At 45.2% G+C, this 27109-nt stretch overlaps 2 protein-coding genes across 6 annotated transcripts in view; both read right to left on the bottom strand.

Annotated features, from left to right (window-relative positions):
* Positions 1-13794: 13794 nt before the first annotated feature.
* MLNR (motilin receptor) lies at positions 13795-18463 on the bottom strand. Its single transcript, XM_064504863.1, has 2 exons — positions 17576-18463; positions 13795-15642 (listed from the first exon to the last, which is right to left on the bottom strand). Exons 1-2 carry the CDS (start codon positions 18330-18332, stop codon positions 15323-15325), a joined length of 1077 nt encoding a protein of 358 aa, XP_064360933.1. The 5' UTR covers positions 18333-18463; the 3' UTR covers positions 13795-15322.
* An 83-nt stretch (positions 18464-18546) lies between these two features.
* Positions 18547-27109, bottom strand: part of FNDC3A (fibronectin type III domain containing 3A) — a 123521-nt gene continuing 114958 nt past the window's right edge. For all 5 annotated transcript variants that reach the window (XM_026108371.2, XM_026108370.2, XM_026108372.2 and 2 more), the window contains 4 exons: positions 26151-26360; positions 24580-24746; positions 23838-23965; positions 18547-21001 (listed from right to left, as the gene is read on the bottom strand). In XM_026108371.2, coding sequence (XP_025964156.2) covers positions 20687-21001; positions 23838-23965; positions 24580-24746; positions 26151-26360 — 820 coding nt within the window. In that variant the 3' untranslated portion in view covers positions 18547-20686. The remainder of the gene's footprint in view (positions 21002-23837; positions 23966-24579; positions 24747-26150; positions 26361-27109) is intronic.

Below are 27109 nucleotides of genomic sequence, written 5' to 3'. Positions count from 1 at the left end.
GAAACAGTGCAGTGCAGCAAAGTCACTGGAGAAGTCATTTCTCCCTGAAAATTATGTTTGTGGGTGTTTGTGCAAGTGCTGTGTTTAACATAGATTAGTTCCTTCATGCTTAAGTCATGTGGTTTAGTTGTCCGCGGTGACATACCCCTATGAAGGGAATTCAATACTTGTGTAGTAGTATGGAGGCTTAACAGGAGAAGCAAAAAAAGCCCAAAGACTGACAAACCGCTTCATGCCTATGCGAAAATAACTCTCTATCAGCAGCCTCATCTCCCTGCTTCTGGGAACTGCAGTAAAACAATGATGTTTGGGTTTTCTTGACACTCGGAAAAACATTACCTGGGAAACAGTTTCGGTCATCTCACATAGTGGCCTTGAATGTGGTTCGAGAATTCAGTGGTGTTTACCTGCGCAGAAGCCTAGAGCTGCCCGCCAAGAACGGGCGGGAGGAAGGGGTCCCAGAAAGCTGTTCTCCTGGTCAGGCAGCTCAGCTTCAAACGATGTGGCCAGAACAAGAACCAGAGTGCCTGCTACTATGCTTTTCTTTCCCATGTTATGATGGATTGTTAATGTGTGCTCTGGTAGTTTATTCGGCTTTCACCATAGGTGCCTAAAGGGATCAGGCTTTATTAAGAAGCTCCACCAGGCCTGATGGTCTGTATAAACCTATGACCTGCAGGCATTTTGTCTGCAGAGCCTCTGTTAGCTGCGTGTTAGCTTTGTGCTCCAGTGTTTAATGTCTCTGCCACTTAAGTTTCTTTTTCCTAAATATCAGGATATGTAAAAGCCTCTTCGTGGCTAGATTTACAGAAATAAATCCATAAACTGCTGTCATGCATAAGAAACAAAAGAACTATTCAGATCCAGTGAGTACAAAATCACATCTTGAGCAGTTTCACGCTTGAGTCCTGGACCATCTAGAATTTTCTACTGATGGCTGAAAAGATTCCTGGAAAATGTGACCTAAAGTGATCCCGAATCTCTTGTGAGTCTTGAATAAAGTCAATATCAGCCTAAAAACTGGATGAGAGTGTGAAGTTTGGGCCAGTTATGAATTCTGTTTACTTCGATTTTTCTTTTGGGTTCCTTTTTACTTATGTAGTAAGTAAGTTCTTAGCATGGGCTAAAACGGATTTCTTTGCTTTCGAAGTTACCACTTACTGCATGAATATCTAAGACAAACTCTTCTGCATTCAGTAAAATTCCTTTCTAACCCCCAGTCTTTATAAAAGCATGTAAAATTACATGTACTCATTATTTGCACTTCCCAGCCTCCCAGAAGTGTCTGGACCATTGCTGAAAGCAGAGGAGAGAAATTTTATACTAAAATAGACTTGCAGCAAGGTAGATCTGGTGGGTAACAACTTTCAGTATAGTCTTCCCTTAATATCCCAAAACCAAGCCAACCCTTGCAAGAAATGCCCCCGCTCTGATAAATTTTGTTCTTTTTTTCCACTGTGTGGGTACATTGGCTTCTCTCACCAGTAGCTTGTTGATTCAGACCACGGTTTTCCACTTAGGTGCCTAAGTGCTTCCATTCACAGGTAGGTGTGGAGATGGGATTTTCAAGAGTCAGGAAGCAAAAAAGAAATGAAAAGATCACAGCAACAATCACCTATAAGTTGCAGTTAGCTCATCATGCAGGAGTCTTCTTCATAAGAGAGAAAGTAGCATGATTTATAGATATGTCCTGTCCTATGTTGTTTTTTGATCTAATTCTGGCTTTGAACTGAAAGCTTTCAATGGACTGGGACTAAAGGACCAGCTTCTCCTCTGTGCTTTCCACCAAAAGCTGCAGCTAAAAGCTACGGGGCTGATGGCAGCTAGATGGCATCTCTGGAGAACAGAAGGAGAGCATTCATTCACTCCAGGACCAGGAGAGAATCCCCTAAAATCAAGTCAAAAGGAGAATGGCACCAGCCCTACTGCAGAGAGTGTTCCTGCCCAGGGTCTGCCAGTGCTTTGGTTGGCAAGGTGACAACGGAAAAGAGGATGGATGGTAGCAGAGCATAATTAGGAAATGGGGGTCCTACCCCTGCTGCTTTTGTGAGCATGTATGGAGGCTAGAATCTTTTTTTTCTCCCTTTTATTTATTGTGATTTGCTTTTTCAGTTAAGGAGCATGTTAGCCTTTGAGCTGCCATTTTGAGTAAGTCGCTTTACAGGTCAGCAAGATTTTCTGGGTGGGCCTTCGCAGCAGGAGTCAGATCCAGCGGAGGAACATACTGCTTCTCCCAACAGCTGCAGTTTGTTCCTGCATCTATGTCTTAAAAAAAGATTCATCTAAATGATCGATTACTTAAACCTACTTTTTCTTTACTTAGCAGAGGCATTTGCTAGGATTTCTGTTTCTGAGAGCACTGGAAAGCTTGCTTATCTCCCGGGCTAGGGAAGGCCTGGTCACATGTGCTGTATAACCTGGCCCAGACTCACAAGGGGAAGGCTCCCCCTTCTCTCTGGTTTTAGTGTATGTGAGTGTTACCAAACAGGCTGCCCTGGCTGGTAGCTGTCAGCCTTGCAATACCCTCCCATCAGCTGATGCAAGGTAACTGTCTTTGATGGACTGTGTTTTGATCTGGTAGATGAGAGAAGGCCCATTCCTAAAACTCACTCTGCCAAAATGTCCTGCGGAAGTTGTCATATCAAATTGTTATGTCACTTGCATTTGCAGACCTCCAACATGTGTTTCCCATTAAGAATGAACTGCATAGTATCTTCAGTTCTACAAAACTGCGTGGGTGTCTTGGCTCATGAACGGCTCAAAGATTTTGCCCTTTTTGAATAATTTAATAACCAATATAACATTGTTTACAGTGTTTACTGTATTGTTTTTCTGGGCTTTTTGAATGCTTCTTTGTATCACCACCAATATATTTTTACATTCTCATCATGAAGGTATCCGTGGACTGAGAATCTGATTCCTCTTTACCACCTGCTTATATATTTTGGGGGTTGATTTGCTGGGAAAAGCTATTTCTGCATAACAGTTACCTGCTTTGCAGTGTCTTTCAGCATTTGTGTGCTTCAGGTTTCAGATTCTGAAACATAGTTTCATGCACTATCATTTGCCCTCTTAGTGCACATGACATCATACCTGCCCCAGAGTCTTGGCTCTGGCATGGTAATCTACAGCGAAGGCACTGCCAGCTCATCAGCTGTTTCAAAACTGATGAGAAGGGAGTCTCTCAGAATAGCTCACTGTACTTAATTCCTTTTTTTTTTTTTTTTTGGTCTTTGTTCATCTCTAGTAGTTCCATTCTGATCCTTGGCTTGCCTTCTGGTTTTAAAGAAAAAAAGCACATCTGGGAAAGTTTTATCAAAGTGAGCTATTAAGCATCACTGAGACAGATGGGCCCATCAGTTCACATAGGTGGTACCTGCTATTTGTTTCTATCATGCAAACAGAACAAACTGCTCTTTAATCTCTGCAAGCAGTATTTAAGGAGTTTCCACTGCTGATGCATTTTTGGCAACTCATTAGAAGACAGCTTTTGCACTGCTCTCAGACAAAACCAGATACATCCTGCAGCTTCATCAGTCTGTTAAGTAAGAAAAAAATCAATTAATCTAATAATTAAAATGACATCAAGTAAGCAAACGATCAGGAATTAATTCAATTAATTGAAAGAGGAAATGAAATTAATTTATAAGCAAGATGGTAATTTCTTCCTACCAATGCATTGCTTCAAAAACGAGTTGCACATGCCTGTTAGAGGGTAGGATCTCACCTATGGACAGAGACGTCTGCTACAAATCAGCTCAGCTACAGCTCGGTGCTCTAACAGGATGTGAACCTGTGAACTCTGCCTCTCCAGACATACAGAGCCGAGGTCGTTGCTGCACTGCTCTCTGCTTTGGAAGCTGGGAAACAGCTGCTGCGTTTCACCTCGGAGTGGCTGCTTTTCAGTGAAGCAGTCCCCATGCCTAGTTCGTGTCTCTGTTGAAAGCTGTAGATGGTAGACGTTGCTGCTGGAGAGAAGGGGCAAAGACCTGGTGTTGCTGCGCGTATCAGAAAGGCAGTGAATTTTGGATCATGTCAAAGTTATAAATATCAGAGGGGGAGTGGCAGTCCCTTTTCTACACCCGTGCACTTGTCTGGAGTAGCTGCTCATTTACACGCTCAGAATTTACGTATTCAGCAGTTGAGTTGCGAACCATTGGTTCACGGGGACATACCAACTGACTACATTTTTACACATATTATACATTTAATCTGTAATGCTGTCTCAGGTTCCATCAAATATTTGCACGATGCTATGCACATAAGTGTTTACATAGACACACATTAACAGATGTATGATGATAGCAACACAAATATTTATTTAGGCATTGATACTGTGCTTTGAATTTATGGTGTAAATTTACACAAATTAAGTTTCTAAGTGCAAATAAGCACTTAGTGGTGTCCTGTACATCAAAATGTCCAGACAGGATCTTATGTTACAAACTATGGCTCTGGGTAAGATAAAAGAAATGCCTTTCTGAAATGGCATAGCAAGAGGAATGGCTGGGATAAATGACAAACATTTGCCACGTGTTTAAATTCTTTTGAGAAACTCTTTGTGTAACTCCAGTCCAGATAACAACCCGGATATCACACAAACAAAAACTGTACAAATGAACTTAGAACAGACAGCAGAGCGCTTGTTTTATAAAACAGCGCACTGAAGTATGCACAGTGGAAAGGGAAACACTTAGGAGCGTGTGGTGGCAGGCGAGTGGTTCGTGATGGCTGCTACATTGTGCAGGGAACGTGCCCTGAGTGGAGCCACTCCTGCAGCCCACCCTGGAGAAGACACCATGATGGAGTTTCAGCCAACCTCCTGGGGACAAAACAGGGAGACGCTGGCTGTGCCTAGATTGCAGTAGAGAGGCAGACTCTGAGATGGCTGTAAGAGGAGTGCTTCACTGTTTTCTCAGTTTCTGTCTATATAGTTGCTATATGGTCTTTGCAGTTAGCCACAGTCAGGGTACTGGCATGGAAGTCGTTGGACACATGGGATCCAAGGTCCTGTGCAGGCCATGCCTGGTTACATTTTTTTAACCTAGAGCCTGGTTTTGAGTGTGACCTCAGGGCTGTCCTTAACATGGCACAGAGCTCGGGCACCCTCCTGCACACTCTCCTAATGCAGGTTGCCCAGGCTGGTTTCCACACTTTCACCCTTCCGCAGGTGGAGACTGAGGATGGTAGTGCTTAGATGGGAGATCCAGGCCTGATCCAGGCTCAGCTCCTGAGGGCACCTTTTGGCTCACAGTGTTTCAGAAGTGCCAGGAAAAGGTGAGGCACTTGTGGTTTGTCCTGCTCACTCCTGGGCAAGCTGCAGGGAGGGTAAAAAGGAGGGAGGTGCACCAGGCGAGAGAGACCTGATCTAAAACCTTTGGCTTTAAGTCTCTACATCAAACTCTCTGACTTCAGCACTTAGTGCCTTTTTCAGTGTTTTGAAAAGAGCAAGACTAGGAGCTGTGCAAGGGTAAGTTTAACAGCAATGAAAACAGCATCTGTCAACTGCACAAAACAGAGGCAGGAAAAATAACTGTACTTCACCCCTCTACTGCTGCAGGAATCATAGACATTAGTCTCTCCCTTGTGAGTGGAGAGTTCAGCTTCCTGGCATGTTGCTTATCCTGCTGGCGGGGCATGCCGCCACCGGGAACCAGTTTAAGAACAACTCCTGCCATGCTGGTCACTGAAAACAGCTAGTGATACTCCTTTCTTCCTCCTAACAGGGCCAGGTTCATGCTGAAAACAAAGAAGTGACCAGTTCCACGATGACGTGCGGATACTTGGAGTCCCAACGCTTGCCTGGTTATACTTCCTAGCTACCTGACTGCTTACTGGGTTCAGCCTTTAAGGTGCAGCAGATACCTTTTGCATGGTGGTGAGCATCCCTTGGCTGCAGTGGGCTTCATCCTGAATGATGCTGAACGCTAGCAGGGCCTTTTGGACACTCAGGGACCACTCAAAGCTTGCCCCACTGGCATCAACGTGAATGGAGTGCCTTGGGCACTCCACAGAGCCCTGCCCTGAGTGGGGGGGTCTGTGACCCAAATTCATTTGCAGTCTAACCCCCCCAGGCTCAGGCATGGAGTTTGGTTCCATATCATTTGTGTAGTGAAGCTTGCAATCTGTTGTTTGAACAAGTCAAAGATTGCCCTGCACAAAAATGGTACCCTCATCTGTTCTGCAGTCTGCAAACCACAAGGATTTTGTTGTAAGGGTAGATCTTCTTGTCTATCAATTATAATGCAGTAATGTGTGCTGTCAAATGGTCCGACATTTCCGCTTGAAAAGAGGTCCTGGAGACAGATTGTTCCCCCCACAGATAGGCACTTCATACAGCAAGAACTGTCTAAAAGGAAGAAAATGAAATGAAAGTAAGACTCTGGCTGTTACAGGCAGCTGAGGACAGCTGTTGTTTCTCACCAACAGCTGCAAAATGGACTCTGAAGACCAAATCAGATAGTAAAGAGTAAATATGTAAAGAAGGGATAGAGCATAGGAGGAAGAAACAGGGCTGGATGGGTCTCTTCTGCACAGCAGAGGGGTTCTGTTTCATGGGACCTGTTGCTCTTCAGTGTTTTCCTGGACCTTTCCGAGGCTTGTCTTGGCCAGGGCTGTGTTTTCAGGCAACTCCATCTTCTCCTGCTTCCTTCCACATTCCCATGCTCTGCAGGAGGGATCTCCTGTAGCAACGAGTGCAGCAGCATGGAAAGGAGCAAGTTTTGCTGTATTCGGTCTGCCTTTCCTGTACCTTTATCAAGCAGAAAACATGGTAACTTCCCAGAGGTGGGTAAAACTGGCTATCGCTTGGTGTGGGAGCAGCACTCCCCATCTCAGCCTCTGTAGTCTCACTTCTTGGTATGACAAGAAGCTGGGACGAATGCCTAGGGGCCCTGTGCTCCCTGCTGCCTGGCTTCTGTATCTTCCTCACACGCTTGGGGCAAAACCAAGAACCAGGTTGATTTTCTTGTGGTTAAGGAGGCCTTGTGACCACTGAAAAGATGGGTTGGGGAGTTCAGTAATGTAGTTTAGTAAAGGTTCACAGCCCAGTATGCGGGCTGCCTAGGAGCTTATGTGGGACATAAAGGGTGAAGAAGATTTTGGTAAAAATGCCCTAGGCAACCCAGTGGGATCTCAGGCCAGTACAATAGCATGGTTTCACATGCTTTGATACAGTAATGGCAATGAGGAGATCTGAGGGCACTAATCCTGGAGGCCTGTGATGGTGAAACGGTTGTTGAACAGGGGTCCATGCAGGAATGCAAAATCCATCTAGGAATGCAAAAAAACTCATTTTCAGCTTCCACTGCCTCTCTTCCCCCTCCATCCTCCTCGGTGGCTGACCGCAGAGCAGCCTGGCCTCCTGCCCTCACCGGGCAGAAGCAGTCAGTCGTGCTGTGATAATCACAGGGGCTTGTTCTGGTGGAACAGGCTGCTGGGGGATTTGGGGTGAGATCATTCCCTTGCATGGATGCTGCTTGTCCAGGTCAGTCCAGCAGGCTCAGCTGAAGTCTGTGGAAATGACGACATGCAAAGAGGTAATGCCTACAAGGCTAAATGGCTTGTAAGGCTGGGAATGCTGCCTGGCTTGGAGTCAGCAAAACTAAAACCCCGGATTAAGAAAACATTCCCTTTACTGGGCTCAGTTGCTCTGAGACAGCGTGAGGAGTCATGAGCCCTCCACCTGCCAGAGGGGCCGAAGAGCTCAGCTATGTTGGGCCTGGGAAGGGAAGGAGACTGAGGAGCCTCTGAACCAGCCCCAGGCACCTCAAGGGGCTCCAGCTTGCCCGTCACAGCATGAGCGCACGAGGTAAGACCTCCCGTACACAGAAGCCAGCTGGGGGATGCAAAGGCGCAGCCTGCGTTGAATACTACCATGATTGCGTCCCAATCCACACCCATGGGACATGCAGGCCATTGGGCCCGCGGGTTATTTTTCAGGGGTGGCTGTGGAGTGGGAAGACGTGACACAGAGCTGACCCACAGCAGGTTTTCCACCAGGGAGCTCCGTGAGCGACATCTGTTTATTTTCCTTGATCTTTTCAGAAATAAAGAAAAAGAGCAAATGGGGTTAAGGAGTCAAAATGTGTGACACTGAGAATTCAACCTGAGAGGCCAAATACAAGGAGACCAATATGCTCCCAGCAAGAGCCCTGGATGTGGATATCTCTGTGCTCCCTTAATGCTCCACATGGCACTGTCACATCCCAGCTGAGACTGTCTGGTGACAGCAAAAGTGGAAACCTTGGTATGACACCAACTGCGTATATAAGGGACTTTGCGCATTGCCTCAGAGTATGCCTTAAAATGACATGGTAAAAGGGGAGGTCACTTTGAATTTCATCTTCTGCCCTGCCTTGTTGCCTGAGCCAGGTGCGGTCCTGTGGGCCCGGGATATCACAGTTCTGTGGGCATGAGGCCGTTGGGCAGGACTGCACCCACTCTGGTGAAATGGCTGCTCTTTCAAGGAGGACCTTCCCACCTTCAAGGCCTGGGCTGAAATTTGCTGTGTCTGCTGGGAGTTCGAGGTTGGGTTTAGCACCTCGAGTGGGAAGACATGTAAAACAAGAGTTCCCTCTTTGCCATGTCTCAAGAAAAAACACACAGCCCTTCTTAAGGGTTCAGATTTTTCTCTCTTTAGTTTTTTTAACAACATCCAGTCTCAAAGAACTTATCTATTGTACTTTTAAGGATGAGGTTCAGGATTGGATATAGTCCTAAATTCACCTACTTCTCTGCCAACCCAAAGGCATTAAAACCTGCTGGGGAAGCATGCAGCTGTGCACGGAGCTTGGGCTCCTCTGTCCTGTCTGCGGCCCGGCAGACCCCTCTGTGCAGCACGGACACACACAGGGACGCCGCAGCCACCTCTGCTAACGTGCAGCCCTTGCTGCCCCTTGGAGAAGTGATGTTGAGACCAGCCTCAGGAGGCGAGTTTGCCCAGTGGTGAAGTAACAGCCTAACACATGTGGACCAGACGTGCTGCCTTGCACAGACGTGGCCCCCGGCACCTGGCTGGGTTTCCAGGTGGCTGCCGTTCACATGGACTTGTGGCAGATGGGGACAGGCCGCGAATGAGGAACCTAACCCAAAACCAGCCTGTCAGCTTGAACGTGACCCTTGGCAGAGTGATTTAGCACAAACTACTTCTGAAAAGAAAATAAATGAATCCTGGTGAGTCCTGGCTGGAAGGAGGAAGGGGAAAAAGATGGCAAGCAGGCAGGGTTAGCCATAGCCTGCAGCGTGGGGAGGAAAATGCTGAACGGCATCCAAGGGTGGAGATAGAAATGGGGGAGGATGTCACTTCAGGAGGACGGCACACGGATGGGGTGACCTGGGGCTGAGGACAAAGCGAGAGGCCGTCAGCTCCACTGTGGTCCTCCCGAGGGGCATATGGCTCTGAAAGCCACTGGTTTCAGAGGATTGCCTGGCAACTTGTGTGGCTCATGGAAGCACCGGGCAGGTGTCAGCCCTGACATTGGGGGCCACCGGAGGGGTCCTGCAAGAGGGCCTGCTGCGCAGAAGGAAACATTGCTTTGGCTCCCAGGGGTTTTATGCACACGAGGGTCACATTGGTGACCTCTGGGCAGGCTCCAGAGAGCCTCACTCACTTGACATTTGCCCCTCTAGTGCAAGCCTGTGCCTGCCCTGTCACCGAATCAGAAACAAATCATACACATAGCTTGTCTTCAGCCTTTGGTAGAGTGGGAATATTATGTTTTGCCATCATGGTAAAATGCTTTAAGATCTACTGATACAAAGTGCTCGAGAGGTTTAATTTCTTACCTGTCCCTGCAGCTTCCTGAATGCAAATCCCACCATTGCACCTAGTCCCACAGAGTACTGTGCTGAGCCACAGTGTTTTGCTCCAGTTTTCTTCTGAGCTCCCGGAAATCCCCACCAAACCTCTGCTGCAGCATTACAGGTGCCCCTCCAGGGGCATCTCATGCTTTTGAAAAGGACCTATTTCAGAAAAAAGCAAGCTTTGGAAAAACAAGCATTTCAGCTCCTCTCCACAGCTGCCGCGGCGCTCTCTGAGTGGCATCACGTTCGCAGCCTGCAAGGTGCTCCGACTCGCTGCTCCTGCTCTGCTCTGGACAGGAGCTGCTTACGTGTCTCCTGCAAGCAGCTGCTACCTTTGCTGTAGCTGCCACTTTAATGGGCCCTTTTGCGTGCCATGCCATATGCTTTCACATGCCCTTCATTAAAATCGCAGCCCCGAGGTGTCTGGCACTACATTAGTGAGAGGTTTTGGCCCCTGCCGTAGTTGGAAACCTCACAGGTTGGAGATGAACTGCAGCGCTCAGGTGCACTCATGCTCCCAGGCCCCCGTTTCCTCAGAGCCTAGGCGAATACCTCAGAGACATGATACCCCAGAGAATACCGCAAATACTTCACCCCATGCTGCCATCACAGCTCCCACACTACCCCAGCCTGTCCCTCTGCCCTCCAGCATCACCCCATTTAACTCGGTCTGCTGCTGCGTCTCATGGAGGAGCCACATTTTCCGGTCATAGCCAAAGTTCAGGCTGTTTGGGACTGTCACTGAAAATGTCATTTCTTGGGTTTACCGCCCTGGAAACTCTGGAAGTTCTTGTGAAGCTTGTGGCTCAGCCTTACTCAGGACTGTTTGCCCGTGAATTACAGTGACCATAAATGACGTGCCTGAGTGGGGTTTGCAGTGCCGGATGAGTGGCCGGCTTCTGCAGAGGCCAACCTCTATCACGACTACTTTTTAGTGGCTTTTCCCACTGGTAGCTTTCTGTAATGCAACACTAAAATGTGACTCATATCTGACCCTACTTGTGTCATGTGAAATATTTCCCGATGGTGTTTGCTTAGCTGACGTTAACTGGACTTGACCGAGCTGGCATATGGGTGTCACCTCACTCCTCCTGGGTGGTGGAGACATCAGCACCGCAGGCCTCCTGGCTGGGTGGCCTGCAGGCTCCGGGCCCAAGGAAGAGCAGGGCTGATTTTTGTTTTTGGAAAGGAAAAATGACCCTGCTTCACTTGTGACATGGTGTCTCCCGAGCATACAGCTTTGCGCAGGGAGGGGAGCGTGGTACAGCACTGGGATGCAGGGTGGCCCCACGGGGGCCAGGGCAGCTGAGGGGCTGCTCAGCCGGGGCCTCCGGCTCCGGGTCTGGCCTCGTGCTCAAAGGAGGGGGAAAACCTTGGTGCTTCTCACTTTGCAGAGTCCTCTAGATTCATGTAGGTAAGAAAGTTTGTGGAAATACAAGGAATCAGTTTTAACTAGCTCCCTAAAACAATGGAAATACATCTGCAGCTACTTGTTTAACACAAAAGTGGCTTCTTTTGATGAAAACTGACACTTAAAAGCTTTAATTTCTTGCCAAAGATGCCCTTGCAACAAGTCTTCTTTGCCTGATTCACACAACTTCCAAAGAGACGTAAGGAAGGAAAATAGGATTTGTTTGTCTTTTTGTAATAAAACAAAGTAAATGCACAAATTTCACCAAAACCATTTGTTTCCAATCCAGAAAGCAAGAACCTCAGTTAAAACTGAGTAAACTGTATGTACACACACATATATATGTCTATATAAATAAAAGGATTTGTAAGGTAGAGGTCTTTGCTGGTGAATATAGAGGAAAACAGTGATTTAGCATCCACATGAATAACATTCAATATTTTGCTAATTGGGAAATGAGGCAATAATCTTCAAGTGTCAACTTACTAGAAGTGCACATTGACTCCTTTATGGGGCACCAAATTAGACTATCTGATTAAACAGAAGAGAAAAATATTAGTTCCTATAGTAAGAAAGAAATGACTACATTTCCGCAATGTTTATTTTAGCATAGAAATTCTATGTTTAGAATAGATAACTAGTATCTATTGTCTAAGATAGTCTAATACGTATTTTATTGTGGAGTAATGCTAAGTAAAATTTAATGTTAAGCAAGATTTAGTGTTATCATGCTGCAAGTGCAAATCAAGTTATGTTAAACCAAGGGCATATGGTATCCTGAGTTTATTGTGGGGTCATACAGACCATACACAGCTGCTTAATTAATATGTAAACTAGATAGAGCTTGAAAATAAGATGAGTGTTGGGGAGTGACCTTCTGGAGCTGGTCCCCAATGGTCGCCTCTGCAATGGCTGCTGCTTGCCTGGTTTCTTTATGGGTTTGTATCAAACTAGTAAGATTTCGTAGATGTAGCCTCCCTCCCAAAGAAAGAGTCCCATGGATTTTCTGGGTGCCTTTTCTCAGGTCTTTATTTCTTTAATAACGAAGAGCTTGACTGAAATATGAAGTCAGTGGTGGACTTCCAGCCAGCCTCAGCAGGCGCGGGCAGGCCTGGAGCGAGCGCTACTTGCCGTACGGGGTCCCGGTCTCTGAGCCGGAGCGGTGGCTCCTGCTGCCTGGGCTTCAGCCCAGGAGACCTGGGAAGCAGCCTCTGCTCGCTCCCCAGGCTGGCGGGCAACCGAGTTTGGGGACAACCATTCATGGGAGAGCTTCCTTCCAGTCCGCTATGAAAACCTTGCATACGTGTTTGAGAATGAATGGTTTTATACCCTTTCCAAAGTTCAGGTAGTTAATTTGGTTTTAATGCCTTCCTAAGTACACCTGTGCTCTTTGACAAGTCTCCAGGCTCATTCGTGGGCTGTGTAAAATCACTGATTTTCCTTCCTGTCCATTACAACATAATTTAGTGTTCTTTAAAGATGTATGAAAAATGGAGTATCTTGACATGCTTTCTTTTTACCATTATTTGTGCACTTCTACCACATTCCTCCCATTTTCTACCTCTTTTTTAAATTATCATCATTATCGCTCTCTTTCTACACAGGAAAGTTGTTCTGCCCTTCTAAGCCATTTTCCCCACATCTTAGTCTCTACCAAAAGTTCTTCTGAAATACTTCTTTTAAAGATAACATAGCCACAACTGGACACACAGTTCCCGGAGACAAATAACACAGTCTTATATTTTTAACTTTATTTCCAGCTTCGCTCCTTATACAATCAAATGGAGACTGCCATAGACAACAGTGCCAGGCCTGGTATTTCTGAAAAAAATCACCAAACTCCATTTATTGCCTAAATATTTGTTTTCATGGGGACAGCACATTAATTAAAGGGCATTACAAGCTCACAAATGTGGTTTGATGCATGTGTTATTCTACTACACTGGCAAAAGGGATATTTATAACTTGGATACCAATGACTTTCCCGGCAAACCAGACCATTTCCATGCCGCATGGAGTCCACTGCAGGAAGCAGAAGCCTTTCGCCACGACAGCTGAGGCTGAGCAGGAGCAGTGCCAACATCTCAGACGAGCCCGAGGCTCCTCGCAGAAGCACAGCAACCTCCAAGGCGCTTGCGAGCAGCCGTCCCTTAGCAGCGGGACAGAGTCCCAGCTCCAAGGGGCCTTGACACGGGGGCATCTCCAACACCAAAAGCGCTTTGACAGCAAAGAGCTGCCAGCGCGCTCTGCCGTAAGGAGCGTGCCCCACGAAAATGGGCAGTTGCTCCAGCCCGTCTCCCTTCTAACTTCAGCATCTCACAGGAGCATTTCCCTTCCTCCTCCTGCTCCTGCCTCATGTCTGCGGTACCAAGGACTGCTTAGGTGGAAATCTCTGACAGAGGAGTGTTTAACCCGCCTCTCCCCCCCCCCCCCCTCCCCGCCCCAGTGCAATTTAAGGAGCTAGAGATAAAGGAGAAGCTGCTACCAGTGGACCACTAGCATGCAGAAGAGGCTGCGCGGTGACTTATCAATGTGACAAAGCCTGCTGTTAAAAATAACTTGCCCAGACAAACACAAAATACCAGCTGTTCTTTTATTTTAACGTAATATTTTAATGAAAAAAAAAAAATCACTGGGAAAAGCAAACCAGACCAAACCCAAAACATACAGAAAACTGCTCTCCCCTAGTACGAAGCTGATGCAAGAAGAATACTTAATATGTGGGCAGTAAGCTACGGCTTTTTCTGTCTTTTAATTTTTACTTTAGTGACTCAAAGCTGTGGACTATTAAAGAAAGAGTTTGGTCAAATCTTTAAGACCTGGAGAAGACTTGGGTTCAACTCCACCGTCTTGAGATCTCTAAACTGGATTTTGAATTCTGCCCTAGCACATCAGCAAACACCATTGCACTAAGTTCTGTACAGACTACACACAAAGGTTACTTTGTCTGAATCACAGTAACGTTTATTAACAAAGGTTAAAAGATAACCGAAGGCAAGCGCAGGTATACCACCAATGTTACTGATGTAAATGCAGTCTAACTTCATCAATTTTTGTTCCATATTTATATCACATGATAGGTAAGATGCACAGGTAAAATGCTGTGTCTCTCTGGAGGAAATGATACTATAACTTACAGCTCTTCCTAACAAGTGCTCCTTCCTAAATTGTATAATTTAAGTTTGTATTTAAAAGCTCTGGAGCACAATTAGCAAGTCATTTTACGACGTGCAATGCAGCATTACGTAGCAATAAGTCTTGGGAGCAGGCCGGTAGCTTAGGTGATGGGTGGCTAACTTGGTTAACTCTGCATATTGCACGTGCAATACATTATGTAACACCAGCGGAGATATATCACTAATGTCAACCAAATACTACAGCTCTATCACGATGGAGCGACCAGGAATACCTGAAGTGTTACAGCTATAGTGGGTCGGTTACTAGTATTTAACAGACCCTGTTTGATTGCATGGGTGAGACTGGAAGGGTTAAGCCTACAGAGAGGTGCGCAGAGGAGATGCTTCCCTAGGGAAGAGTTAGTGAAGCTGTCTGGTAAACTCCCAGCCACGACTGCAAGAGTAGGTGCTAAAATACATGCCCCCTTCCTCCAAGGATGTTCAAGGGGATGGGCTATTTCTTTTGCATCCAGCTCCCTGCCGGACCTTGTGTTTTGTAAAACATTGTTTATAAGAAAACTATTTTCAAATGGCAAAGCCTCTCTGGGAGTTTTTTCATTACTGAGCTTAAGCAGGACCTCTCCCTCGAACTCCATCCTCCTTTGCAGTCCTTGACATTATGATTGTTAGAAAATACTGGAAATTGCAGAGAACGCATATGCAATGAACAACATGTAATAAGCTGAAACCACAGTTTGACGGGTAATTTACTCCGGCCTTTCCTACTGTGTTACCTTTCATGAGTTACACGGCACTCTCACTACTTTACAGTCCCTACTCACTGCATTAACAAAAATACAAGTAGTTCAAAATACAAAGAGTTATAAGACTCCACAAGCGCTGACAAACGTCCACCCTTTTCTGCCCCTGCTGCGAACATGAAGAGCCCTGCGGCTGCAGGGAATACCTCGCTGGCGCCCGGGACGCAGTCTCAGAAGGTGGTCGTGTACTCGTTCCTCGTGCTTGCGCTTGCGCTCGTCTCTGTGTAGCCGCCAGCATCTTTGGTAACAGTGAAAGCCCTTTCTGCAGATCGCTGCGGCAGCAGCAGCTTGTAGGCTGCTGCCCTGTACTTCTTCGAAATGAGGTTGTAGAGGATGGGGTTGATGGACGCACTCAGGTAGAAAAGCTGCAGAGCGAAAATGTTAAAGTACTGGGAGAAGAGCATCATCCTGGTATCCTGAGTGCTTATAAATATGATCCTGCCAATGTGGAAAGGCAACCAGCAAATCACAAAGGCCAGAACCACCACCACTGCAAGACAAAACAGCAAGGGCAATGGTTAAGAGGTGAGTTAACTTTCCAACCATCCAGTAATCTAAATTTCGCGCGGCTGATTCTGCAGGTCCTTCTAACTGGTACAAACCGTGTATAGAAATAGTGGCATTAAACTGGTAGAAAGCCATGAAAATGGGAATAGCATCAGGTCCAATTATTAGTTGATAGGGAAAATCTTGGAGATAAACTCCAAGAGCTAAGTTAGCTGGGAAAAATGTAAACAACTCTAACATCAGTGTAACATCTACATTATAAGGCCAGTCGCAACAAAAATCCCTCTCTGCAACATCTGTAATTTCATGTATGTGAAACCAAAATCCAAGTAAGAAGAGGTGTTTTTGTGGAAGCACAGAGCAGGTCTGTTCCTCACAGAGTCGCTCTTTATCACGTGTGTGGCACTAAGACTGTCCTGTAAGAGCTGTTACTCTACAAGTGGAACCCTCGATCCTCCAAGCTCTCATTGAATTTGCACCATTGCAGTGTGGTGGTCACTGGTGTGAAGACCTCCTGCTTAGTGAGTCTAGTGATTTTTTTCCCACTGAAATGGAGTCTCTTGCACGCATCCCCAGACAACTGCTGCTGGCGACATATACATGACCAAGTAGGTCTTTTTAGCCTGAGTCAGTACAGCTTTGCTTATAGCCTTGTGTTGCATTTTAGCACAATACCTTTAAAAGGTATACTAAGCACAAATATTCCTGCAATGGCACCAATAACAGAAGCAGATGAAGAACAATTAAATTAGGGATGACTATGGGGTAATATATTTCTCAGCAATGGTTCCTATGAAATAAATTGTTGTATCCATACTTTTAATTATTAATCCATACATGCATGTAAAGAGGCAAATAATCATTTAGTGAGGATCCTTCATGTTTTTTGGAGCTTAGAAAAAAGTCATATAGCAAAAGCAAGTTAATGCCTGAAATCTAACACACACACACACACACAGTGCCGCTGGCTCCTTTGAGATAAGCAAGTATCAGTCCGGGCCAATGTAATCTGAAGAAATCTTGGATGTGTGTTTCTGTTGGCAAAACCTTGTACTCACTCCAGTTTAAGCACCTTCGTGGAGGAAGCTAGCAACACGGACTCCCCGGGTTTTCTAATTTCTTTCCTATGTGCTACTCCTACTCTGTTCCTCTGCAGCTGATCACATCCCTGGTAAAAGAGCTCTCCCGCGTAGCAAACAACCAAAACCTTCACTAAAGGTAAAAAAAAAATACCAGGGCATTTTATTTCAGGCTTATTAATGGAGTTTTTTTTTTTTTTCAGATTAGTCACTATATGCAAACTCTAAAGTCACTTGAATTTGCTAACGTTCAAGAGCTTAACACGAGTTTAATGAGCTTATAAATAAGAAAAGGAACTAAAAAGTAGCAGTGTTCTACATGAGCAAGAAGCATTTTGGTGCAAGCGATTTGTTAGCAAACGGCTCTTAAAGGTGAAGCTTCGCAGCCTGCAGTCGCCGCTGCCGGGGCAAGCAGTGCCTCACTGCCAGGAGGTCTGCAAGAGACAGCTAAGACACATCACGGTTATTTTTCACTTTCTAGGAAGAGCCTGCCCGCTGGAAGGAGACTGCTGCTCTAACCACGCTTTTATGAAGGACTAAGAGCCTTGCCTTCAGTCCTGCCTGCTAAAATTAAATGAAAAAAACTCGCTTATGCAAAGACCGTAAAGCCGCTCGACGCGTAGGGCTGCCCTGCACGCGCGGCGGGGCCGCGGGGCTCCTGCGGCTCCCCGTTCCCGAGGTGCCACCTGGTCCCAAACGTGGCAGGGAAGCGTCGCCCAGCGGAAAGCCCTCCCGGGGTGGAGGGGAGCCTCCCGGGGGGTCATTGGCAGGCCCCACCACCGGCCGGGCTGAGTGCCAGCGCCAGGTCCCAGCGGGGCAGGTGGCGGGGGCACTCACCCAGGATCCTGAGGGTCTGCCGGTGGCCCTTCTCCCGGAGGGCAGCGTCGGGGCCCCGCAGCGGCACCCCGCTCCGCCACAGCTGCCGGCCGATGCAGCCGTACAGGACATGGAGGCAGGCGACAGGCAGGACGAAGTAGGCGGTGGTGACCCAGAACATGGTGCCCAGCAGCCCCGACTCCACGGCCTGCGGCGTGGGCTTGCACTCGCGGCTGAAGTCGGTCTGGTTGTCGGCCTGCTCCACGCCGACGAGGAAGAAGAAGGGCGCGGCGGAGAGGAAGGCGAAGGCCCAGAGGGCGCCGATGATGGCCTTGACACGGCGCTTGGTGACCACCACCTTGGCCTTGAGGGGGAAGCAGATGGCGAGGTAGCGCTCCACGGTGAGGGCGGTGATGTGCAGGATGGTGCAGTAGGTGCAGCCCTCGCTCAGGTAGTGCGAGAGGCGGCACAGCAGCTGCCCGAAGATCCAGGGCCGCGAGCGCCACAGGCGGTACAGGTCCAGGGGCAGCCCCAGCAGGATGAGCAGGTCCGACACGGCCATGCTGCCCAGGTAGAGGTTGGTGGTGGTCCGCATGTCGCGGTAGCCGCGGATCACCAGCACCGTGAGGACGTTGCCGGCCACGCCGACGGCGAAGAGCCCCAGGCACACGGCGGTGACGGGGATGAGCGCCCGCAGCGGCAGCGCCGAGCACAGCCGCTCGTCGCACGGCGGCCAGGGCCACGGCTCGCCGCCGCTGCCGTTCCCGCCGCCCCGCATGGCCGCCTGGCCCCGCCGCGCTGCCCGCCCGGCCCCGGCGGCGCCACATGGCGGGCGGCGGCGCCGCGCCGCGCCGCGGGCGCCCCGGCCCCGCGCTGCCCGGCGGCGCTGCCCTCCCCGCCCCTCCCCTCCCCGCCCCGTCCCCCTCCTCCTCCTCCTCCTCCTCCTCCTCCTGCGCCGCCCCGCGCCCCGACACCACTCACCAACCACCAGCAAAAAAGAATGATACTTTTATTCTCCACAGAGTTTAAAGATACTTTGCTACATAGTCGTATGTATTCTCTTTTCTCTACGACTCTATACATGTTCGTGAAGTCCAACATTTTACAGTTGCAAAGTGATATGTTTGGTAGTGTATCTATAACGTTTTAAAAAGTTTAGAGTGTCTTTTTTTTCCTTTTTTTGGAATGTACAGTATATGAGGTAAAATTAAGATTACATTAAAAACTGTCTTCAATGCAGTAATGCGCACTGAGGCTCAAATGGCAAATACACTATTAAATGACTATCAAAAATAGGAGTTCATTTGAATTTTACTATGAAAAACATAAGTCACTGCAGATTAGCCACAGTAACGAATCTTGCCGTTTTAGACATTCAACCATAAGAAATCTCTGGGCTATGACACGCAACCTCATTTGTACTGCCAAACATGGCACTTTGAAGAAGGTCCTAGAAAACGCCTGTCACCGCGGGGCGCTGGGGGAAGAAGGTACATCGGCCTCTACAGAGAAAGGACAGCTTCCAAATAAAATGTAAACATACAGTACATCTTAGAGACAGACCGTTCTCGCCACACGGAGGCCAAGCTCTTCTCCGTTTCTTTTGTAAAACAAAACTCAGCAACGGTATTCTACAGCACAGACCATTGGACGTATAAACAGTTACAATACATGCCCGCTCTAATATAAGAAATTCCTCAGAGATCTTCAAAGCACAAGACAGAGGTTCCTTTTTTATTATTATTAAGACTGACAGAAGTGTTTAATACCATTAAAAATGCTAAACTCAACACAACTAGAAGTCATTAATGATCCACTATCTCATAACTCAAATAAATTAAAATAGCTAATTACAAAGTGTATAACAAATAACGTAAGTGTGATGAGACAAGAAATTTTTTAAAGATAGTTCCACTACAAGCTTTGTGTCACTGGCAGTCATTGACATCTAGCAAGATGTTCAATGGGATGCTCGATAAAATTCAGTCTGGTCATCCAAGAACTCACAAACGCAAGCTCACAAAACATTGATGAGTTATGCAATCGCAAAGTGCTCTAATGCAACATTAACTACATGCAATCAACAATTTGGTACAGTATCCAAAGAGACATTACATTAAACATTAGGATCTCGAGAAAAAGCAGCTTAAAGTTTTCTGGTGCAAATTACTACACTTCGTCTTCCGATTTGGTGCCCCAAAGGAGGAAGAAAAAAAAAAGAGGAAAAAAAGGCAGTGCTTGATTCTGGCGGATATGGCAAGTGAATGTTGGGGGTAACAGCAAAAATTCAGTAATGAATTTTATCTCAGGAAAATCTGTAACTAGCCAAACTCAGAGGGCAGAGACATCCGTATAGACTGCATCCAATCAAAGGTCAACTTCAGAAATGAGTTTTTTAATTTAAATAATACATCTAAAAAGTTCTCTCACACTCTCCCTTCTGTATTCATAGTAAGTTAAAGAGGCATTTTTACGAGTAAACATCAAATCCTGGGGGCAAGATAAACCACTTGTGCCATCTCCTTGTAGTCTTTCAAAAACATCTACTTGCAGTGAAGAACTCCACATTTATCAGATAAGAAGCTTCTTTCGTGCATACTCTTCCATCCAGTTTATAATTTGCTGCCTGAGAAAAGCCCCTTCTGTTTTTCCACATAATCCTGCTTCCCAAATAATTAAGACAAATGAGGAGGTAGAAATACAGCGCTAAATTGCTTTCACAGCATCAGATTAATATAGTATACAGCACAAGTTTGTTAGTGTAAGTTTTATACGCATTCTACACATTCTTCCCTGTTATGGAAGTAACCCTTGAAGGTGTGGGCCAGGAAGCCGTTTTTATGCTTGTGTTTACTGGTCAAACCCTTTTAATTAAACACTGCTTGCCCCATATAAAGTTTGTACTGCAAGAAGGCATATTAAAGAAAAGATTGTATTTCTGTGGCTTGCATTCTAATAACGTGTGTCAGCCTATACCTACCAGTAAGCATTTTAAAGTGGCTGAAAAGGTTTGCGACAGTCCCAATGCCGGTGCTAAATGCCTGTTTTCGTAAAAGCAAGAGAACAGAATCATTTTTCGATTATGAGAAAGTAAAATGTAATGGGCAGCATTCTAAAATAAATCTGTTTTCTTCACTTTATTACAAAGTACTGAATGATGACAGCAATCAGAATGGAAAAGATAGCAAAAAGTGCAAGGATGACAGCAGCACACACTTGGTCGCTCTGCGACCATTGTGTCCTTGTGGTTTGCACAGTGTCCTTGTTGGTGCTTGCCGGTGGTTCAGTCCTCTGAGAGATGAATAGTACTGGTGCACTGTAGGGGCCTACCAGGTCCTGATGACCTACTGTCTCTTGGCACTGTCGGATGGCACATGCACGGAAACGGTATTCACAGTTCAGCTGGAGGCCTGTGTATCGGAAGGACCAGTCAGGACCTTTATAAATCTGTCAGTGAAATAAAAAAGGATGTATTAAGTAAAAATGCCATACATACAAATGCATGCATCCATCTGTCTAGCTATCAGTCACTATGTCTTTGTTTACGGTGAAGGGAACTGTGAAAAAGTATGATCAATCAGAAAAATGGACAAACAGTTTTAATGTGCACACACTTTAAATGCCAGATAAAAAGTCTGCTTTTTTTGTGACGTAGTTAGCACTACTCGATCTTTTATGGCATGATGAGTACACAGCAAATAAATTCTTCAAAAGCCCCAGCATTAAGGTGTTTTTAGTGACCACTTAAAATGTAAACAGTACATCTCAGGATTTTAGGTAATTAACTCAGTATCAAACTACCTCATTCGTTAATGTTAATCAATTCAACATTTGCTGTAGTTAAGATAGTGTGCATTTAATAAAGTTTTGCCATTTCCCCCAACAAACATTGCATCAGGAAATACTCGAAGGAGTCTTTGCGATTCTTAACTTCAGCAGCTCCCAAGAGACAGGTAAGAGTACTTTTATTAGGCTGTTCTTCATGGGTCTCTCAATTCGCTGGTAAACATGTGGACTCATCTCTCAAGTTCAGTTCACAACTCTTCAGCACTGAGTGCCTAATTCAGTGAAAACCAAATGCTGGTTTCGCAAATGAATTTATTTGCACTCATGTTATTTGTGGTCCTTTTAAAGCTAATGAAACCCCAGATGGGAACAATTTTCTATTGTAGATTTATCTGCAGGAACCAAGTTGTCACATGGGCAGCAAGGTACAGTTTGACTTCTCTCTTCAAACACCTTAATCATTCTCCGTTCCGTTATCTGGATTTCTTTTATTTAATTGGTAGTAAGACACACAACCATCAGGTCATCCAGAAATGTCTTCCCATAATGTCGGACAGTATTTCGCAAGTGCAAACTACCAACTGTTTAATCAAAGAAGCAGGAAATCTGTTCTGATTTTGTTCTGTGAAGAGCTATTGCTGCGCCTGGCTGCTAAGGAGCTCGAAAAGTCCTTCTGACAGTTGGGCAGCTGAGCGTCACTACAAATCTACAACCTGGAGACTCTTGGAAAAAGATTTTCTTCATCTTAAGAGACTGTTCCCACACTGAGACAGGGCAGTTCCCTGGAAGTGCGGCTTCCTTCAAACTCTGCTGATTTGTATTATACATCCTACTCTAGCTACAGCTGTGCCAGCTGGCATCAGTTACTATCCTTAGCTGCTTGTCCCCAATGCTTGCCAGAAGTTAACTCTCCCCTCAATGTGCTTACTGGGGTATTTCTATGATTGCTTCCTAAAGCATTTCAGTCAAAAAGAGCCTGGTTGACAAAGATAGCTCAAACAGATTAGTAACCTATTTTGTCTGAAGCACGTATGAAGCAATGACGTGAGCAACTCAGTTGGCAGATCAGGAAGGAGAACAGAGTTCAGTTTTGGCAGGGAAACGGTAGTGAAAAGCTTGGGGTGAACGACCATGCTCTACCTTAAGGACACAGTTTACTTTTTGTCCACAAAGAAAGTTCTCACCATCATGTCTAAGTATCTTTAAGGCTGTTCCCACGGTCTCTACTTCTTGATTATTCCCATTTTAATTTTTGCAAACTAGTCTTCTCATTTTCATTTAATTTACTGGGCTAAAGTATTTCGGAGAGGCAGAAGAAATCATGCACTTCATTGAAATTTGTTATATCCAGGCTTAAAGCGTAGCCTTTATTTTCTTGCCCAGCTCATTTGGCAATGCACATTGCTAAGCAAAGTTTGGTTCGTGTCCCTGTGTAGAAGCAAGTACACTGACCACACCCTACCTAGGTACTTAATGCTGCATTTACAACCTTAAAGTTACAATAAAGAGTATTTACATTGCAAGATAACAAACCCTGGATTACCATTCATCTTGTACTGAAAAATTTAACAGATGGACATAATGTACATAGTGCTACACTAGAAATTATGATTTATGAAAATATTAAGGCCTATAATCTACCAAAGCAAAGACAACACTTACTTAATATTGGCCTATAATAAAATTATAATATCTCAGAATTAATTGTGCTTCCTTTCTGGAAGGAAACCTGCTTGCTTAATAGTGTGAAACAGAGTTTACAAGCCTAATTTCATGTCAATTATCAAGCAGTTCATAGGGAAGCTAAATTAGCACTGCACATCCTCTTTTAAATGCCGACTAATTTGTAATTTGGTATTTCAAACTGCACCTTTAGATAACCAAACTTGAAATTAAAAAACTCTTTCAGTTGTGCTACCTCAGTTGTTATAGCATACCCTGCTACTAAGATGGTCCTCCACCAGGAAACTAATGACTGAGCTTTATTAAAAAGACTTTCTGCACCTAAATTTCTACACTGCTAAGGAGGGGTCTCTCCTATCAGCAGCTCTCTGCATAAAAATGCTTTTCATATGCTGTAGATGCCACCAAACCTTTTAAAATACTGTTGACTGCCTTCAAACAGCTGTTAGTGCAGACAGAGCACTCTGTTCTTTCTCTCATACACATTGATTCTGTATCACTCAGTGGATGCTTCCTTTTTTCAGATCTTCCCATGAGTGGACAACTGGCTCACCACTTAAGGTGTTAAGAAGTAAACACAGTATTTAGCAAACATCAGTATAACTCACAATGACCTCAACTTACTGCAGTATTTGTATTACTTAAATCTCTTCCCTCTATGGGAAAATTGTTTTAGAAGATACTACCTTAGAGTATTTAGTAACAAAAAGTCAGCATGGGTAATTAAGAACACACTGGAACACAATCATCTTTAATTTGAATTAACTATCAAAAGTACTTAGAAGAAACCTACAGTAACTTAAATACCTCATACCTGTTTGAATTCTGAGTCTTTTCCCACCATGACCTGAAGGCAGTAGATGACTGGATCACCTTTCATGGGCTGCAAAACCTCCCATGTGATTTCACAAGTGTGATCATTTATTCTCTCTATCCTTGGTGCTGAAGGAAAACAAAACAAAACAAAACAAAACACAAAAGCAACAGCTAGCTCTGTTTTCTCTATTACTTAACACTATTTTCTAATGACTTGTAAAAACCTGTATTCTATGTGCTATTTTTGTCTCAAACACAGAAACAAAGGATTCAGATTCAAATGTGTTCTTCCTATCAACCTTTTCTGGGACAACATTTAACGATACATAGGACTCTCTTGCTTTCATATAGCTTCGGTTTCCTCCAACAGAAGGCAAGAAAAATGTGATGGTTGCAAATGGCTAATATGCAAAAAAAAAAAAAAAAAGCTGCTCTGCTTAAAATTATTCTAAACATGCTAGTAAAGTCTCATCTCAAATTAACAGCCTGGTGACGCTCTTCTGGAAAGCAAAGATTCTAAGTAAAAACCTTCTTATGCTAAAGAAGGCATAAAACCCAAGCATCTCATTTTTGGGGCAAACATTTTAGGCTTTAGGCTGTTGCATTAAAGGAGTGTTTCCCTACCATCCTTATCCCTGCACTCTGGAAAGGGCTTAGGACCCTAAATGCCTCACAGGAGTACAATACCACCACCACCACCACCAGCCTTCCCCCACCCCCCAAAAAAGAGAAATCTTCACCTTTCAAGGCAGCTGGAACAGATTTGGGAGTAGTGAAAATGTATTCTTGAGAAAAGGGACCTTCACCGGCTTCATTACATGCCTGAATACAAAATTTGTATGATGTTGACTCACTGAGCCTTTGTACTTTGTATGTATGACATGGTCCTCTGTATAAGGATACAAACCTGAAAATGGAAAGAGTAGCTTGTATTAAACACAGAAAAGGGCTTCTGAAGTAGCCAGAATACTATCTCGTTTGAAATTCCCATCATTTCCCAAAATCTAATGAGAAACCCAGACGTATTTATCTCACAGTTAAACAACATCTGACATTACTATAAAACAGTGAGCTCGTTTTCCAGTGCTAGGTTTTTATTTCTCAGGACTTTGGAATAAAATCTCTTTTAAAGAAACAAAGAGTACTACAGACTGTCTCGTGGCAGAGATGATCCTAAGCATTTTCTGAAACCCTTCTGCACGTGAGACAAGGGGGAACGATAGCAGTTCTCTCTCAGTGAGTGGTACCATATACTACTTTTTCTTGCTATCTGCTACCCCAGCATCTTTAACTTTTCAAAATTAGGCAGGACTAGATTTTAGCTACTTGCACCTTTGCAACTCTCCCTTACTACACCTAAGTTACTCCTGGATCCAGCTGCTCTTGTGGGTTTTTGTCAGACATGGGTGTCTTGGCTGAAGCTCAGGTCTGCGCAGCAGGCCTGAGTCACAGCTGTAGGTGACACCAAATGCTGTCTCTGAGCTCTTGTAGGGCAGCCGCTCTTTCATGTTACAATTCTGATGTAGACTGATCTTCGCTGCTCTCATCTGATTTTCAACTTTGGTAGCCCGAGGGCACAGCACAAGTTTAACTCTTTGTACGGGGGTTCTGTCACCTACTTTCACTCATTTTTTAACAGATGGTACCTGAAAATGACCTAGTCTTTGGTAATGGCAACATATATCTTGCCAGTTAAGACTCTCACTTCTTTTTCTCCTTGCATCAGAACAATTTCACTTAGCAGCTCTACTTAGCACCACTGTGAAGCTAAAGCTATTCAGGGTTCAGACATGGTAAGCACCGTAGTAGATACTGTCTGTTTTGCTGTTTACGCAGAAATACTTGTTCTACTATCTCAGCTCATGTTCTGATTTAATGGGAGAGAGGGGATCATTCTGGAACAATTATTTGTGCTTTATTATAGACTGTCTCCCATTAGAAATAATTCCATGTAAAGACAGCAGGCAGCGAAGAATTCACCCCTTCCCTCATGAAGTACATAAAATTCACAGGGACTGATTAGACTTAACATTGGCAAAATACCTAACAAAAGAAGAGAAAGAAGAGTGTGCCGGTACAAAACACCTAACTAAATGCTTCATATTGAACTGTAAATAAAAAAAAAAACTATGATGTTTTTAATCTTGTATTTTTCCAACACAGAACACTAGAGCCATTCTGCCTTGCTAGAAGAGAAGATCTCCTGCATTTGCTGTAGCTTAAAGCATATGGAATTTTGCCCTTTGGTACTATCTTTCAAGCCTCAGACCACAGCGATACAGGGCAGATTTAAGCGATGCCAGAAGCCAACCTTCCATTCTTATCCTCCATTTGAAGGTGGTAGTGAATGGAATCAGTTAATGCTTTTGCAGTTCCCTCTCCCCACTTCAGCTTGAGAGTCTGAGAACTGTAGGCAGCACACTCCAGGCGAGGTGGATCCGGAGGCAGAGGCTTTGTTTTCAGTTTTATCGTGGGGCTGAAAGGACCCGCTCCAAGACTGTTTAGGGCTTGAATCCGTATTCTAATATTTAAAAAGAAAGAAAATCTAATATTTAAAAAGAAAGAAAATCAATTAACTTGAAAGTTTAAAAACTAACTGGCTACTTCCACCATTCACATTCAGGAGAGAACAACAGTAACTGAATACATGGTACTTTCAGTGATGAACGCATTTCTTAATAGTATGCTCTGAGAGAGTGTCATGAATATGCAGGAGTATCACTGTCCTTGCCACATTTTAAGCAGCTGAATTGGTTCAAAATAAAATATATTAGTGTATTTGCATCACTCACATCAGGATAAAGATGCAAAAGCTCTACCAGCTACTTCAAGAGTAGTCCACTCTCCTGACCCTGTAAAGCCTTGTACCAAATTTTTTGATTGCTAGGAACCATGGGGTTTTATTTCTCACACTGGAGAGATGAGGGATGGGTAAAGGGAAGAGGGAGAAGGGAAGAGGGAGAAGGGAAGAGGGAGAAGGGAAGAGGGAGAAGGGAAGAGGGAGAAGGGAAGAGGGAGAAGGGAAGAGGGAGAAGGGAAGAGGGAGAAGGGAAGAGGGAGAAGGGAAGAGGGAGAAGGGAAGAGGGAGAAGGGAAGAGGGAGAAGGGAAGAGGGAGAAGGGAAGAGGGAGAAGGGAAGAGGGAGAAGGGAAGAGGGAGAAGGGAAGAGGGAGAAGGGAAGAGGGAGAAGGGAAGAGGGAGAAGGGAAGAGGGAGAAGGGAAGAGGGAGAAGGGAAGAGGGAGAAGGGAAGAGGGAGAAGGGAAGAGGGAG

The sequence above is a fragment of the Dromaius novaehollandiae genome, chromosome 1 (assembly GCF_036370855.1).
Source record: "Dromaius novaehollandiae isolate bDroNov1 chromosome 1, bDroNov1.hap1, whole genome shotgun sequence".
NCBI classification, from domain to species: domain Eukaryota; kingdom Metazoa; phylum Chordata; class Aves; order Casuariiformes; family Dromaiidae; genus Dromaius; species Dromaius novaehollandiae.
Note: the sequence above shows the minus strand (reverse complement) of the source record. Positions and strands in the feature narration are given on the sequence as shown.

Bases quoted from the DNA above. Each gene is read 5' to 3' on its own strand.
- MLNR (XM_064504863.1), bottom strand. From the start codon at position 18,332: ATGCGGGGCGGCGGGAACGGCAGCGGCGGCGAGCCGTGGCCCTGGCCG. The intron at 15,643-17,575 runs GTGAGTGCCCCC...TTTGTCTTGCAG, and splicing joins GCAGACCCTCAGGATCCTGG to TGGTGGTGGTTCTGGCCTTT.